Source organism: Kalmanozyma brasiliensis (assembly GCF_000497045.1).
Source record: "Kalmanozyma brasiliensis GHG001 unplaced genomic scaffold PSEUBRA_SCAF3, whole genome shotgun sequence".
NCBI lineage: Eukaryota > Fungi > Basidiomycota > Ustilaginomycetes > Ustilaginales > Kalmanozyma > Kalmanozyma brasiliensis.
The window spans coordinates 2015593-2030646 of NW_015961970.1; the positions used below are offsets into that span (position 1 = coordinate 2015593).

The 15054-nt window shown below is 58.6% G+C and overlaps 4 protein-coding genes across 4 annotated transcripts; 1 reads left to right on the forward strand and 3 right to left on the reverse strand.

Annotated features, from left to right (window-relative positions):
- Positions 1–164: 164 nt before the first annotated feature.
- PSEUBRA_004603 (GDP dissociation inhibitor) lies at positions 165–1597 on the reverse strand (the record flags this gene model as incomplete). The annotated part of the gene is made up of 2 exons (XM_016438149.1): positions 165–1507; positions 1582–1597. The coding sequence occupies 2 exons, from the start codon at positions 1595–1597 to the stop codon at positions 165–167; spliced, it is 1359 nt and encodes a 452-aa protein (XP_016291676.1).
- A 743-nt stretch (positions 1598–2340) lies between these two features.
- Positions 2341–7596, forward strand: PSEUBRA_004604 (protein of unknown function DUF2404; the record flags this gene model as incomplete). Its single annotated transcript, XM_059465336.1, has 1 exon — positions 2341–7596. One exon carries the CDS (start codon positions 2341–2343, stop codon positions 7594–7596), a length of 5256 nt encoding a protein of 1751 aa, XP_059321532.1.
- Positions 7597–7747: 151 nt separating this feature from the next.
- PSEUBRA_004605 (SET domain protein) lies at positions 7748–9727 on the reverse strand (the record flags this gene model as incomplete). Its single annotated transcript, XM_016438154.1, has 1 exon — positions 7748–9727. One exon carries the CDS (start codon positions 9725–9727, stop codon positions 7748–7750), a length of 1980 nt encoding a protein of 659 aa, XP_016291679.1.
- Positions 9728–10027: 300 nt separating this feature from the next.
- PSEUBRA_004606 (Myc-type, basic helix-loop-helix (bHLH) domain protein) lies at positions 10028–12078 on the reverse strand (the record flags this gene model as incomplete). The annotated part of the gene is made up of 2 exons (XM_016438155.1): positions 10028–11802; positions 11895–12078. The coding sequence occupies 2 exons, from the start codon at positions 12076–12078 to the stop codon at positions 10028–10030; spliced, it is 1959 nt and encodes a 652-aa protein (XP_016291680.1).
- Positions 12079–15054: the final 2976 nt, after the last annotated feature.

Consider the following 15054-nt stretch of genomic DNA (forward strand, 5'->3'; position numbering starts at 1 on the left):
TGCTTCTCAAACACAAAGACAGACAGACAAAAGCGCCAGAGGCTCGTTAGGATGTATCGAAATATAGATTGCAAAGCCAATTCTGTCCACGATGTCTTCGAAGCCAGGACGAGCAAGCACAACAGACTGTACTGAATAAACGGTATCCGAACGTGAAACGAGTCTTAAGCCTGAACCTGTGCGCCTTCACCGTCGTCGCGCTTCTTGAGCACGAGCTTCTCGCCGTTGGTGATGCGCCTCCACACCTCGTGCACATCCTCGACGACGGTCTCGAAGTGCGAAGTGGCGTCGTACGAGCGTGTGATGAAGATGTTGTCGTCCTTGCCGCTCTCGGTGGGCTCCTCGATCGGGCTGATCGAGACAAACTTGTCCAAGATGGGGCCGAGCAGGTCGAGACCGGGTCGCAGCTCGAGTTCGGGTTTGTCGGTCTCCACAATCGTCGAGACCTGGGCGACGTAGAAGTCACGCGCGGCAATGTTCTGTGCACTCGAAACTTCGGAAATGTAGATGTCGTGCTTTCGTCCCACTTGGTTCTGCGGGATGATGAGCTGAACCGAGTCCGAGTTGTCCGTGTTGGGGATGGGGTGCTTGAGGATGCAGATGGCACGCACCACCTTGCCTGTCTCGCGCACCTTCTTCTTGCCATTGACCTCGGAGCGGAAGTAGCTGGGGTCGCCAATGAGCATGTCGGCCTTGACGGTCTCTTCACCGCTGCGGACGCCAACGAACTTGCCAGTCTCCGAGTCGACGACGATTTCGTCGACGGGCTTGTCGAGCATGTAGGTACCACCGTAAATGGCCGAGAGACGAGCAAAGGCCTGAGGAAGCTCGCCAAGACCGTAGAGCGGGTAGATGTAGGGTGACTTGCCGTAGCGAGCCATGGAAGAGGTGTAGAGGATGATGCGTTCGTATGTCTCACGAGCAGGGCGCTGCAGGTATGAGTCGTCGAGGTGGAGGGCCATCGAGTGGCCGATAAAGTCCTTGGTTCCGGGCTCGAGACCGAAGTAGTTGAAGATCTTGAGCATGCTGTCCGAGTCGAGATCCTGGCCCTGGTGAGTGGCGGGATCCGAATCCTTCCAGTTCTGGATGAACTCGAAGAACTTCTTGGCCCTGCGCTTCTCGAAGAGGCCCATGAGGGAAGATCGAACGGCTTCCATCTCTGTGGCAGGGACCTTGGCGATTCTGCCGTCGCGGTAGACGTAAGAGGCGGCGATCTGCTTGAACTCGAGGTAGCGGGTGACGTCGGTGTGGACGAGCATCTGAGTGAGCTCACCGTTGGCCATGATGAGCTTGGGAATGAGATCGACGGCCCAATCACGGTCACGACCCCAGTCCTTGGGCGGCTCCTCTCCAGGGCGGAACTTTTCATAGAGCTGCGTGAGGTTGAGCGAGGCCATCTCACCACCGTAGACCTGACCTCTGTCGATGTGCAGCACCTTCTTGCCCTCGACGGACAAGAGTGCGGAAAGCACGCATTCGGTCACACCGGTGCCGAGAATGACGGCGTCTGTTGCGTGCGAGTGAAGACCTATGTCAGCGTGCTGTGGGCTCACAGTAATGAGACAAGGGCAAAATGCTTACCGTATTTCTCATCCATCTTGTTGTTGCGGTGTGAGAGGGATGTCGAGGATAAGGATGGAGGGTGGGAAGCAAGTGATAGCGTCGATGAGGAGCCTCTTGTGGACATGCACAAGTTCAAGCAGCGCTGTGCTGCGTGTGTCTGGCTGAGTGTGGGATTTTGTGTTGGTTTGTGCTCCACATCCAACACCGCTCTCAACGCTCAGATCTCGACAGCACGCATCGACTCAGCGCACAACCGCTCACAAAGCCTTTTGGATGGAGTGTGAGATCGCAACATACACCTTGTCACAAAAAAAGCTGTTGGCCGGCGAGAGGGGGCCCTTAGGCGAGTGTTGGTCTCGCTCAGCATCTGGGGACTCACGCACAGACTGCAGTCAGAAGGCATATTCTTAGATGAGGCTTCCCCGCCTTGTGCCTGTCGTACGCAGCTTGACGTGGCTTTCTTTGACCTGCCGAAAGCACAACGTCAGGCCAACACGGCTCAGCCAGAAAAGGGTCCAACTTCCTCCCTCTTTGTGTGCACGCAACCTTCACACAAGCTCAACCTCACCTCGTTCTTGTCGGACACCATCTCCTCGTCGGTATTCTCTCGCTGGCACAGACACGCATCAAGCTGCTTCCAATTGGCGTCGCTGTAATGTCGGCTTTATAGCCAGCTTGCACTAGTCATCACCGCCGCGGACCGGCGCTAGGACCTCGAAGGTGAAGCAAGCAAGCATCCATTTCAGCCCCACTTGCTAGGACAAGGATCGCCAAAAGATGTTGCGAGAAGCCTTCTACTACCTCCTCGGAGGAGTGACGTTCCTGCCCCTCTGCGTCATCGGCATCTTCCTGCACTTCTACTTCAACGTGCCCATCGAACACCAGTCAGCTTCACCCACGATAGATGCCGACGTCGAGCTCACCCACGAAAAGAAGCTCGCTGCTCTCGACCTAGCTGCGCGCAACGCTGCCATCCATGACGAGATCGAGAAAGCCAAAGGCAAGGACCATCCTCAAGGCGATGCCACCGCTCCACCAGCCGCAAAACGCCTCGGAGCGGGACCGGCCGCCTCCTCTGCTCCCAAACCGTTCTCTTCCGGCTGGCTCACTGTGCGTCCGACGTTCGAGGCCGACAAGGACGCAGCGACGGCGACTGGAGCTGCCAGCAGTCCAGCCGTACTACCCGCTTCGCTCGTCGAGGGCGAGTCGGATGCAAGCCAGGCTCACTCGGAAGACGAGAGCACAGCCGCCGAATCTGTCGACGCGGACAAGGCATCTTCGGTCGCGGTGACCAAGCCCAACGGTCCTAACGCTGGCACGGGATACATGTCACAGATGTATAGAGGCATCCTCGACTACCGCAACAACAGAGCAGCATCCAAGAAGCCGTCCAACGATGCTCATGCCCGCTCCAAGGAGTCTGCTTCAGCATCAGGCGCAACACCGACGGGGACCGCTGGTAAGGAGAGCTTCTACTGCATCCTCAAGTCGCCTATCCTCTACCTCTACTCTTCCGACGACACTGCCAATCCCAACACCGAATGCCATGCTGCCATCGACCTTCGCGGCAAGCGTGTCAGCATCTTTGTCGCCGGTCTCGGCGATACGCTGGGCGATCTCGACCCACAACAGCCTGCAACCACTCAGGCCACTAGTGCCGACGCCGAGCAGTCCGGAAATGCGCCAGCCGATCCAGAGGCCTTCGATCCGTCTCAGGCCTGGAAGACAGCCAAGCGTGCAGCGATTCGCGATGGCGAGCTCTTCATGAAAAGGAACGCCATTCGCATCGTTGGATCCGCTCTCGGTCGCAACTCTTCGTCCAAACGTGCTTCCAAGCTGAGCCAAAAGAGGCCGCAATGGTTCATCTTCTGCAAGAACAACTACGTCATGGAGGATTGGTATCATGCGCTGCTGCAGGCTTCTCTCACGCCGGATCCTAGCCTATCGACCAGTCTGTCGGAAAACAGTTCCGCCGACCCGCTCTCCCAGATCTTTGCCAAACTCGACGATCCAATAGGTCCCACTTTCTCTCAGGAAGACATGGCATCCCTACTCGTCTCCCTCGACAGCTTCCCAGATCCTCTTCCGCTACGATGGCTCAACGCCCTAGTAGGACGTATCTTCTTCTCGGTCTATCGCACAGCGTGGCTCGAAGACTATATTGTGTCCAAGATGATGAAGAAGATCAACCGCGTCAAGACGCCAGGTTTTCTCAACGATATCAAGGTCGTCGAAGTCGATGTCGGCCGACGCGCTCCAGGCTTCAGCCGTCCCATGCTCAAAGCCCTCACCAGCGAAGGAGAAGCCAGCATGGAGGTCGCTGTCCACTACGTCGGCGAGGTGCGAATCACCATCTCCTGCACTCTCACGTTGTCGCTTGGCTCGCGCTTCAAGCCGTACACCATTCCCATTGTGTTGGCCGTCGTGCTCCGGTCCCTAGAGGGCAATCTGCTACTTCACGTCAAACGCCCACCCAGCAACCGTCTCTGGTTCGGCTTCACTACCCTGCCCAAGATGGACATCGACGTCGAGCCCGTGGTCAGCGAGAGGAAGGTGCAATGGGGCATGGTCACGCGCCTCATCGAGAGCAGGATAAGGGAGCTCCTGACCGAATCCATTGTCGTTCCCAACATGGACGACATCTCCTTCTTTAACACGCGCTCGCTGCCTCTGCGTGGAGGCATCTTCGCCGATGCTGCCAAGAAGACTGATCTGCACCGTGCCGAAAGCAACGGGACCTCATCCACTGCAGCGACCGCCGCGCCTTCTGCTACCGTCACGCCGCAAAGTAAGGACGGCAAGACCAGTGCGCTGTCGATCAAGACGTCAGAGCTGCTCACAGCCGACAGAGTTGGTACCGCTAGCGCGCCCGTCTCTGGTGCGTCGACACCGTCGACTGCTGATCGAGCCGGAGCATCGGCTACTGGCGGTACCGTCATCGGCGGCACTGGCGAAGCGAGCTCGATCAGCACTGACGCTGCGTCCGAGAATGCCTTGCGAAACCGCAAAGGCGGCCCAGAGGCTTCGAGCATGTTGAAGGACCCGTCGCTACAATCCGGTCGAACTTCGTCTCCTGCCGCCGCAGGTCTCAGCGATCTCTTGAGTCGAGATCTGGCAGCAAGCGCTGGCAGCTCGGGCACCTCACCTCCTCGCCAAGACTCGCAGAGCAGCAAACGAAGGACGTGGTTCGGAGGCGGACCCAAATCTTCCGTCTCCAGCATCAGCTCTTCGTCCGGCCTTTCTTCGCTCGGCTTGTCATCAGCATCGCTTGGGGTCAGGTCGAATCGAGAGCACAGTAGCTTGGCGCTCGGCAACGCCAGCATTGAACGCCCTTCGCAACGGTCCCATTCGACTAGCATCTCCGGGAAAACCGACTCGAATCTGTCAGTGCCTACAGATATTCCTTCCCGCCCTGCATCCGAATCTGCGACCCGCCCCGCATCCTCGTCCACGTTCGCAGCTTCTTCGAATGACGTGGGCGGCGAATCGCGTAGCGCAAAAGACGTTCCGCTTCTGTTGTCTCCTGCTGCTGCCAGTCTGCAGGCAGATAAGACCCGCGATGCAAAGGAAGGAGACGTAGCTGTGCATTCGGAACCTGCATCGAAGACCCCATCCCTGATCGTGTCGAGCGCCTCTGAGGCCGCGCTCGACCTTGAAGGGGCTGGGAAGCCTGTCAAGTCGAATCTCGACACGATAGCTGGCCTGGACGCGCCTTCACAGCACGACGATGAGCACGATTTCGTCGACAGTCCTGCCAGCCTCACCCACAGTGCCAGGTCGTCTATTCGCAGCTTGAAGTCGGATGCCATCCATGCAGACCTCACGGCCGAACCTGCGCCAGCAAGTTCGGCGGCGTCGTTGAAAGAACCCCTTTCCGTCACCTCCTCACGACAGACCTCTAATGACTTCGATGTGCAGCACCATGGATTCGGCACCTCGCTCGCTTCTGCGCAGAAAGGCATGCCGCCTCCGCCTCCACCGCGCAAGCCAGTCAGCTCTGCCAGGGACGATCGTATCAGTTCGAGACAGGACGCTGCTTCAGCGCTTTCGAGCGTCCATCGCAATCGATACGGCCTCAACGATAGCGAGACGAGCCTGAACGACGGTTCAGATGGCCCTCCAGGGTCGACTTCGGCAACGCTCCTGACTTCGTGGAATAAGGCGAAAGCTAGCATGGCGGACAAGGAATCGAGACAGGCAGCTGCGCGTGATGCGAAAGATGCCATCAAGCGAGGCTGGGCCAACTGGAACACCAAGCGCACCGAACCCAAGCGTGGACCGCACGGAGACGACGACGCCGATGCAGCGTCGTACCAATCCGGCATGAACCGGTCGCAGTCCAGCCGAATGTCGTTTGTGCCTGGCCAGTCGGCATGGATGGCCAGCAGCCCGCCCGACCCGACCAGCTTCGGTCTCGGATTCGACAAGTCGAGCCCTGAGAACAAGCGCAGCACGCTGCGTGACAGGCTCAACTCGGCGACTCAACAAGGTGGCGCGCGACCGAATCTGACGGACACCGACGATGACAATGTTAGCGTCCACTCCAACTCGAGCAACAGGCAGGCCTATCGCGATCTCAGAGCTTCGAAGAAAGTGCACGGCTTTGACAGCAATGCGGCTGATCGAGCCTCTTCGGTCACCTCGTCCAGACTTGCTTCGACGAGCTCGGTGTCGTCTGGCACCTCTGCGACATCTGCTGGGGGCGCCACTAGTCCGTCCGGGCTGTGGGACGCGGAGGTGCCTTCGCTGACGCCTCCCAAGCTCGCCTTGCGGAATGATCGCGACGATGACAAGAGCGCCGAGTCCAAGCGCAGCAAGACTTTGGAAAGGACTGTGAGCAAGGACCGGCCGGTTCCTGTCCCTCCTGGCTTGCCACAGCGCAAGCCGGGCAGCAGCATCTTGCCGACAGCCCAAAGCGGTGGCGGTGTGTCCTTCATCCCATCAGCGGCATCTGTCACGACTGGTCTGGCATCCGCATCTGGTCTGCCGCATCTGGACAATGCGACGCAAGAGCCTGAGTCTGCTTTCAAGGGTCAAGACTCCGGTCTGCGCAGGGGCTCTGCGTCTCAGGCGAGCATCACGTCTCTCAAGTCTGACGATGCCGAGCCGTCTCTACCTAATGAGACGGAAAAGACGACGCCGGATACCAAGCCTGACGCATCACGTCCAGGCACCCAGCAGCGTCCGGACGAAGCAGCTGACGGCAGCACGAACATGGCGCTGAGCCCAGAGCACAAGAGCCAGGAGGCAGTCAAGGACACAGCCGATACCACTCCGGCACACGACGAGTCGACCTCTGCCATTGAGCAGCCCGATACCGCTGAGCCGTCCGAAATATCGTCGCCAACTCCCGATGCAGGAATCAAGAAGCAACCCGGTCGAGCGACCATGATGGCGATCCCGGGCATTCCGTCGATGCAAAAAGCCGGTCCGCAGAGCTTCAGCGCTCCCGTGCCGCCTGAGCCGGTGCTTGCTGCGAAGAGCGATGCAGAGACGTCACCGAGCGCGTTCAGGGCGAGCTCGCTGTTCAAAATTCCCTCGTTTGGGAGTCCTGTGATGACTGGTGGCAGCCCGAGCAAGGCGATGCCGGGGATGGGATCGGACGGATCCCCAGCGAAGCCGTCGGCTGCAAAGAGTCCGCCACCTGTCCCACTGAGACCGACTTCAGGGGACGAGCCCGAGAATGTACCTGCCGCAGGGTGCGCGCTCGGACTGATGCAGGCAGACGACCGCAAGCCGACAACGCAGGACACCGCTCCCCCAGCGAGCAAGAGCGGCGCTTCAGAACAGCCCAGCAAACATTCTCCAGTCCACACCGGCAAAAGTGACCGCGCAGCAGCCGCCGACGACGACGACACCACTTTCGCAGAGGTGACTAAAGCCGAGGGACCCGCTGCAGATCCAGGCTTCGAGCAGGCACAGAGCGACACGGGCGACACGGTCAAGGTCGGCACTAAGGAGGTCAAGCTTCCGTCCAAGAGGGAGGACGAGACGGTTGGGACCGAGGACACTGTTTGGCAGCTGCAGCTGTGATTGGCATTTCAGACCGTGTCAGCGCGTCGTCACTCACCAGTTCAGATGTTATGAATGCCATGCTTTTGACGAGGTGACTGTGAACGAGAGCGATTGCGAATGGAGTGTGAAAGAGTGTGATGCTCCGGACCATGAACGGTCTCGCAAAGACTCAGGGGTCCAACGATCCCAGATCGAACTCCTTGGCCAGATCCTCCACCCTCTCCCCTGCCAAGTTGTCCGCCATCCACCTCCAAACGCTAAACGCATGATTCAGCCCCTTCTGCTCCTGAAGTGCCACCACACCTCCATCTCCCCCACCATCGCACTTGCCCACATCGCCCAGCGCCGCACCGCAACACCCGCCGCGTCCCGGACTGGGTAGGAGGAAGAATACCTCGCTCACGCGCGAATGCACCAGCGCCATACAGCAGTAGATGCACGGCTCGTAGAGGGAAAACAGCGAAAGGTGGGTGAGGAGGTAGTCGGAGCCGTTTGCTGCGACCGCTGCCTCGGGCGCCGCGGTGGGATTCGACGCGGGGGAGGGGGACCGGTCGATGGCGCGCAGCACAGATACGCGGGCCACAGCTTCGACCACGGCGTGCTTGAGCGGATTGCGTCGGTCGAGACGACGATCGAGCGCGTCGACTTCGATCACTCCGGCGCCTGTGCTTGCGGTGAAGGGGGACCGAGTAGTCGAGTTGAACGTCGTCCATTCGGCGTCTGTCATGGTCAGCGTGCTGATCAGGCTTTTATGAACCTCTTCCTCTCGTGCGGCAGGAACACGACCAACCACAGGAGCACCGATTCCAGTCAACTTCGACCAATCGCACTGCTCCCTCTCCTCCCACGACTCCCCTTCGAACCGTCGTGCAACGTCAAACGGGTGCGTGACGTGCACCGCCGACCCCAAGCCCCTCCCTTGTCCTTGCGCATGCCGAGCGAGCGCAGTCACCCGTTTGAACCGATTCACCACCCACCTTAACCTCGTTTGATCCTCCCACAGCTGCTCGTCCGCCTTTCGGTCGACTAATAGCACCGGCCCCGCATTGCCCGGCAGCAACTCCTTGGCGTTGGTCCGGACGATGCATGGCCAGACCGCCTGCCATTCCGCCAAGCGTTCGCGTGTAGGCGCCGCAATTGCCGGTACGGGAGCGAGGTAGGGCTGGGGCGTGGGACCGAAGATGCTGGTTCCTTCACGGATGAGCCATTCGACGAGGTCGGTGCGATCTGGATATGCGGGTTCGAGGCACAGCAGGAACTGCGTCCGCGCCCCAGCGGGGGAGGTGGGGGTGGTGCGGAAGGACCGGAGGTGGCGCGTGGAGTGCAGGCCGTCGTCGCGGTTCTGTAGCGTGGCAGCGTGGCGTTGAAGAAATTTGACGGCGAGCGAGGCGGAGGTGGGGGGAATGTCGATGACCCATGCATCGCGGGTGGTGAGTGGGAGGGTGACGGGGTCGAGTGCTGCGGTGAGGCGGTAGATGGGCGGGTAGCGGCTGGGTCCAGGGATTGGGTGGGATTCGATACCGTTCACCACCGGCTTCTCCCGAAGCGCTTCTTCTACGCTTTGTTCAGCGACTTCGGTCTCCTCGGCCTCGTCGTCAAGCCCTATTAGGCCCATCATCATCGCTTCTGCCCCCGCATCCTCTCCTCGCCGCCGCTCCGCCTCGATCTTTCCTTTCTCTTCGAGAGTCATCTCGGGCTCCCACCACATCCTTCCTGTGCCATACGAGATGGTCAACTCCTCCCCAGCCTCTACGCCACGCACGGTGCTGTACCGTATCGAGTGAGTCTCCCTATCCAACATCCACTTGACATTTGGCGTTCCGGAATGATTGAAAAGGCTTCCTAGGCCGAGTGCGAGCGCCATGACGGCACCTGCCTCGGTGCGCTTCCACACAAAGGTGTAGCCGTCCAGCTGCGTTTTGCTCCCATGCTGCGCGTATTCTGCCGGTGGAAAGAGTAGGACGGGGGAGATCTCGATAGTAGTATCTGCAGAGATGGGAGTGGTGGTGTAGACGCCCCGACCGGAGGAGCTGGCGCAGATAGCGAGATTGAAGGGGTTCAGGTGCGGGGTCGTCGGTGGATAGGCGAGGAGAGATTGGATGGACGGAGACTGGTCGGAGGCGAGAGTGGGGATGTGCGTCTCGACCATGATCGCTGCTCCGATCAGCAGGTTTGCTGCGCAAGTGAGCACGGTCGAAGGTCTTGCGAAGAGTCGTGAAGGGAAAGGAACGAGGAAGACCCTGAAACCTTATCAGGCTCAGAAAAATTTGGGCCGCTCTTCGGGAGTCGGAGACAACCAGCTGCGCCCTCGTCACACGACATACAGCGAACAGCCATCCCTTGATACAGCCAATCCACTCGGAATCTGTCACAGACAGAAGGCTGATGATGCTGATGCAAAGCTGATGCGATTGTGTCAAAGGCAACAAGGTATAAAGTGACTCTTTCTCTAAACAGCCTTGGCACTCGCCGGCCTATTCGCAGCAACGATGCTCTCTGGGTCGGGAATGCCCGCCATCTGCTCCAGATCCTCACATTGGCGTGTCAGCTCCTTGCTTTTCCCATCCAGCCACCTGATCAGGTCGACCGCCTGGAAGAGCACTGCGCTCTTGGATCCAGCGCCACCACCGGCGCTACCACCCCTCCCACGTCCCTTGCCGCGCTGTCGCACACCGTCCGGACCAGCCTTCTTGGCTTTCTTCGGAGGCTTCTTGCGGCCCACAGCGAGCACGTCGACGACATCATCGATGTCCGATCGGTCATCCAGCCCTTCGTCCTCGACACCCGTGCCAAAGCCTGAAGAAAGACCCAGCGCTCTCGCGCCGAAATTGCGCCCATCGTCCAGCAGCACAACCAGATCCTTGAAGCCTTCCCGGATGTAGTTCCTGCGTCGCTGTTCGGACAGGATATGATTCTGGCGCTTCTCGGACTCGGTGAGCAGCTCGCGTTTGCTTCCGCCGTCCCCCGTTCCATCGTCGTCCTCGTGCTCCGTCTTGAGCTTTTTGCCCGATGCGCTTTTTGTGATGGTCTGAGCGGGATTCGCTGGCGCTTGAGGTGGAGCGGGAGCCTGCTTGTGATCAGGTTTGTTGAGAGTATCGAGGCCTGCGCTCATGCGGAACAGATCTGCGTGCATTCCGGTGAGTGAACCCAGCGCTAGCGCTGCCTGTGTCTGCTCGTCTGCGTCTCCCATGCCAAAGTGACCCGCGTGACGCTTGCTGCCCGTCGCCGAGTTGTCGTGCACTGCGTGCTGTGCGTATGAGTTCTGCATCTGCTGCTGCTGCTGCTGCTGCTGCTGCTGCTGCTGCTGCTGCTGCTGCTGCTGTTGTTGTTGTTGTTGTGATGCGTTGCCAGACGACCATTCCGACAATCCGCCGCCGAAGGCCGTGTTGACGAGATCTGCATCGTGGTGGAAGGAGCGCGACTTGTTGCTGAGCGATCGACGATGCTGATGCCCGCGTCCAGAGCCGTGTGGCGACGTAGCAGACGAGGAAGTGTCGTGCGGGCTTTGCGACGAAGCGGTCGCGGATCCGGAGCCAGAGCCGGAAGAAGCAGAAGCCAGTCCCGCCGCAGTCTTGGTGCGGTTTTGCAAACGTCGCGCTGCTGTCGACAGGGCAGGGCCCTCGTGCAGCATGGGGTCCTTGCTTGCTGTCGCCGAGCCGAAATCGGCTGGGAAGCCCATTCCCTCTGCAGCTGCTGCCGACCTTTCTGCTGCGGCGGCCGAGAAGCTCGGCATGCCCTCTGGGAGGCTTGGGTCAAAATCCCATTCGAACCCCTCCAGGAAGTTGACGAGCATGTTCTTCTCCTTTGCGTCAAAGAGCTGACCGTTCTGCGCAGTCTTGTCGCTGGCTCCTGGAGTGCCCATACCAAAGGGCGAAAAGGTGCCGCTGGCGAAGGCATCTGTGTCGAACATGCTGGGTCCTGTTGGCTCGAAATCGGGGGGCGGTGGGGGCCGCAAGGCGGATTCAATGAAGCGTGAAGACGAAGCGATCCGGGGAGATGCCGGTCGGCTACCTTTTGAGAGGCTTCCTCTTCGACTGTTGGATCTGCTCGCCATGAGAACGTCGTCTTGCCCAAAGGACATGCCTTGTGGTGTGGATGCGAGGAAGTGCGAAGTGAGACCGGGAGTCATTGGGTTGGAAGGGCCGCCTTTGCGGTCGACCCCGCTGAGGAATTGAAGATCGCTGAGGTCGAGCTCAGCTGGCAAGTCGAGGGAGAATTGAAAGTCTGCAGGTGAAGAAGCATGGTCCAGAGTTGGTGGTGGTGGTCAGTACTCAGAAAGGTAGAACCTAGAAGTTGCAGTTGGTAGCTCTGCTTACCTTCGTACGGAACGGGCATGGGAGGAAGATCCGAGGGCTTGTCCGTGGACTCGGCAGGCTGCGTCATGGCATCTGTGGAAGTAGACGCCGAAGCAGCAGGAGCGAGCTGGAGCGCGGACGAGGAAGGAAGAGCGGCCATGGTGTGGATGTTGGTGACGGGAGGCAGCTGGACTGCTACGCTCATGCTTTGGGTCGCGGGTTGGAGAGAGACGGGAGTGCTGGATCAGATGCGTCGATCGAGTGACGCCGGGTTCAATTGATTGTCTTTGAGCGAGCTTGCTGGATATCTGGGATGAAAGGATCCCAAAGTCGGTCGCCTCAAACAAGCAATGAAGAGGTCGAGTCGGAAATGTCAAGCTTGTGTGACTGGAGAGGTCGCAAGGGCGTTGCGATAAAGTGACGCTTCGGCTTCAGCTGGCAACGAAGTAGACCATACAGTGAAGTTGCTCGCTAAGATGCAGCAGGCAGCCGTGATTGGTATGGCCTCTGAGCCGGTGATGAGAAGGGAGCGGAGTCAGCTGACTCGGTTAGAAGTCGCAGCAAGAGACCGACAAAGGGAGGTAGGTCTGGCTACGGACAGCGCTGACGCGGAGCTAGGCTGTGAGGTAGCAAAGATGAGACGAGTCGAGATGTAGCACGTTGGTCGAGCGGGTGGTATATGTGCGAATGGTATAGCAGGCCTGTTTGGTCACTCGAGGCGATGATCTGGAGCGATGTACAGGACAATGAGGTGACTTGATATGTGTAGAGTGTAGGGTGTGATGGTGATGGTGACGAGGAGAGTGAGGGCAAGGAGGACAGCGAGGTGTGATGGAAACAGAGTGACGGAGGGAGGGACTGAGCACGAGCAAACAAGGCACCAACTCACCCGAAAAAGCGAGCAGCAGCCAGCGACAGCCAGCCAGCCAGCCAGCCAAACCTGGGAACCGGCTAACAGCCAAGCTCAGTCCAGCCCAGCCTGGCGCTAAACGATTTTAGATTTAATTCCCAGAAAGGGCGATAATATATCAAGGCTGCATACGGTGCAAAGTCGACCTGTTCCGGCTGCACACGACCAATTTTACGCTGCAAGAAGAGACCGAAAAAGCGTGGAGAAGGAGCAGAAAGTGCAGAATTTAGCCTTTCGGGTGAGACATCTAACGAGTGCAGGGCCATCACCCAGGAGTACATCACCATCCACAGCTGCCGTTGAACACCGTCATCGCAGGTGTCCAAGTTCAACATTGTCCCATGCCCAGAAGCACTCACTCGTACCGACCGTCCGGAGAGCAAGAAGCTTGCCGTGCACCATGCCATGCATCACCGTCCATTGTCGTCACGGCTCGGATGGATCAAGGTTCCAGGCCCAGACAAACCAGATACTCACCCACTCTCCGCACGCGAGCTTGTCTTATTCTTGGCTGTCAATCCCGGTGAGCCAAAGGTCGATCTTGTCTGCGTCCAGACACGAGAGCCGAGCGCAGAAGCCGGCAGAGGGGGTTTGGCGTTTGTACAGTACGCATCGGCCGCATGGCTAGCCGAACCAGAAAAACCAATTCCGACTGCAATTTCAAAGAGCGATCCTCGCACAAAAGACACAGGGGCCAGAGGGGAAACAGCGCCTTGCATCCATGGTTGGGTCGGAGCTTGTTTGTGCCCTTGTTCCTCTTGGAGCAGACCCAAACAGGATGACGAAGCTGCGCGCTTGCATGCAGCTCAGCCGCCCAGTGTTGAGGTTCCAAGGGGTGATCAAACGATTTGTCAGGCGATAGCAAAGGTCAAGTCATCATCGCCAAAACACACGGAAAGGAGAGGGACTCTGAGGCCATCACCTCGCCAACGCCATTGCGGGGCCCAACTCCAGCTTCAGAAGAAGTCTAGCAACCGGAACAAATAGGACTTACGACAGTATGCGGGGAAGCATGCCAGCACCGCCCATCCAATCAAGGGCCTTCGCTTTGCAGACGGGCTCAGATACAAATTGGCTCGTCGCGATCGGCTGACCGAGGTTACCACCACGCCCAAAATCAGAGACAGCCAAACCATTCAGCCATCATCCGCGCGGCAAACTCTGTACAAGGCCCATCACATCCGGCCTGAAGAATAGCATCCTCCAATCATTAATATGCTATTGTGTCACTAGCAAGCTACCGCTTCTACGCTCTGGATCAAAACTCGCCGGGGATATTTTGGACCCCAGGCAGGACGAAGCGAAGTCCTCGCCAATGCCGTCTGGCATCGTAGAACGTACCACTCAACCGCAACCCAACCACACGAAAAGCGGGCACTATACGTACGGCGTTTCGATGCACTGCCCGGACCCCTCCCGCTGCTCCTTCTCGAAAACTTGCGCGACGATGTCGGTGTGCAGCATCGCAGAGCAGTTGCGGCCTTACTTTATGCGAGGTACGAGGCAGCGGACACGCTTGCCAGCCTTCTCGCGTGAAATGCAGTGGTGCAGCAAACGAGCAGCGTTTCGGCTAGCTTGGAGCGGCTCCCGACCGGAAATTTTACAAAAGGTGGCTTGACAAGGTCGCTTGCGTATCAAGATCTTCCCATGTGGCTTCTTGGATCGGCTGAGTATCCCGATCTGACCGTATCGGTTCAACCAAGCCGGGCAGCATGAGCTCATGATCGCGATGCCTAACTTCGGCTCGACAAGCACCCTTCGGTTGCGGATTCAAGCCACAATCGGAGAAGCACGGGCAGCGGGAACCTCTGCTTCCCAATCGAGTCAAGCCACAGTGCTCTGATCAGCTGGTCCGTCCGAAGTGTATGCCGATCGATGTGCAAGCTGAGCATCCTCAAATCACCTTCCTGAAGCTGGTCCATATCTCGAGGTCACCAGAGCCCGCCAACCCATATCCAGTAGCAGCCCAATGCCACTGTCTTTGTGCGCTCTGATTCGCTTCTTCGTAACGCGGGGCATTCTGTCGCACAATGCCATTGTTCACACCTCACGTGCATTCCAGACCGATCTCTCGCATCAATGACCACAACAGACCCAAGTTTGGCGAGAGCGGTTGCGATTGGTGGAGCCATTCTCGGGAAATGCACTGCCAATGATCCTCGTCGTTTGGGAAACCAAGAGGCCGAAACAATCAGAACCTTCGTCGATGCGGGGCAATCCGACACCACTGACCTACGTCATGCCAATATTCTCAGCGTCTCACTTTAAAAT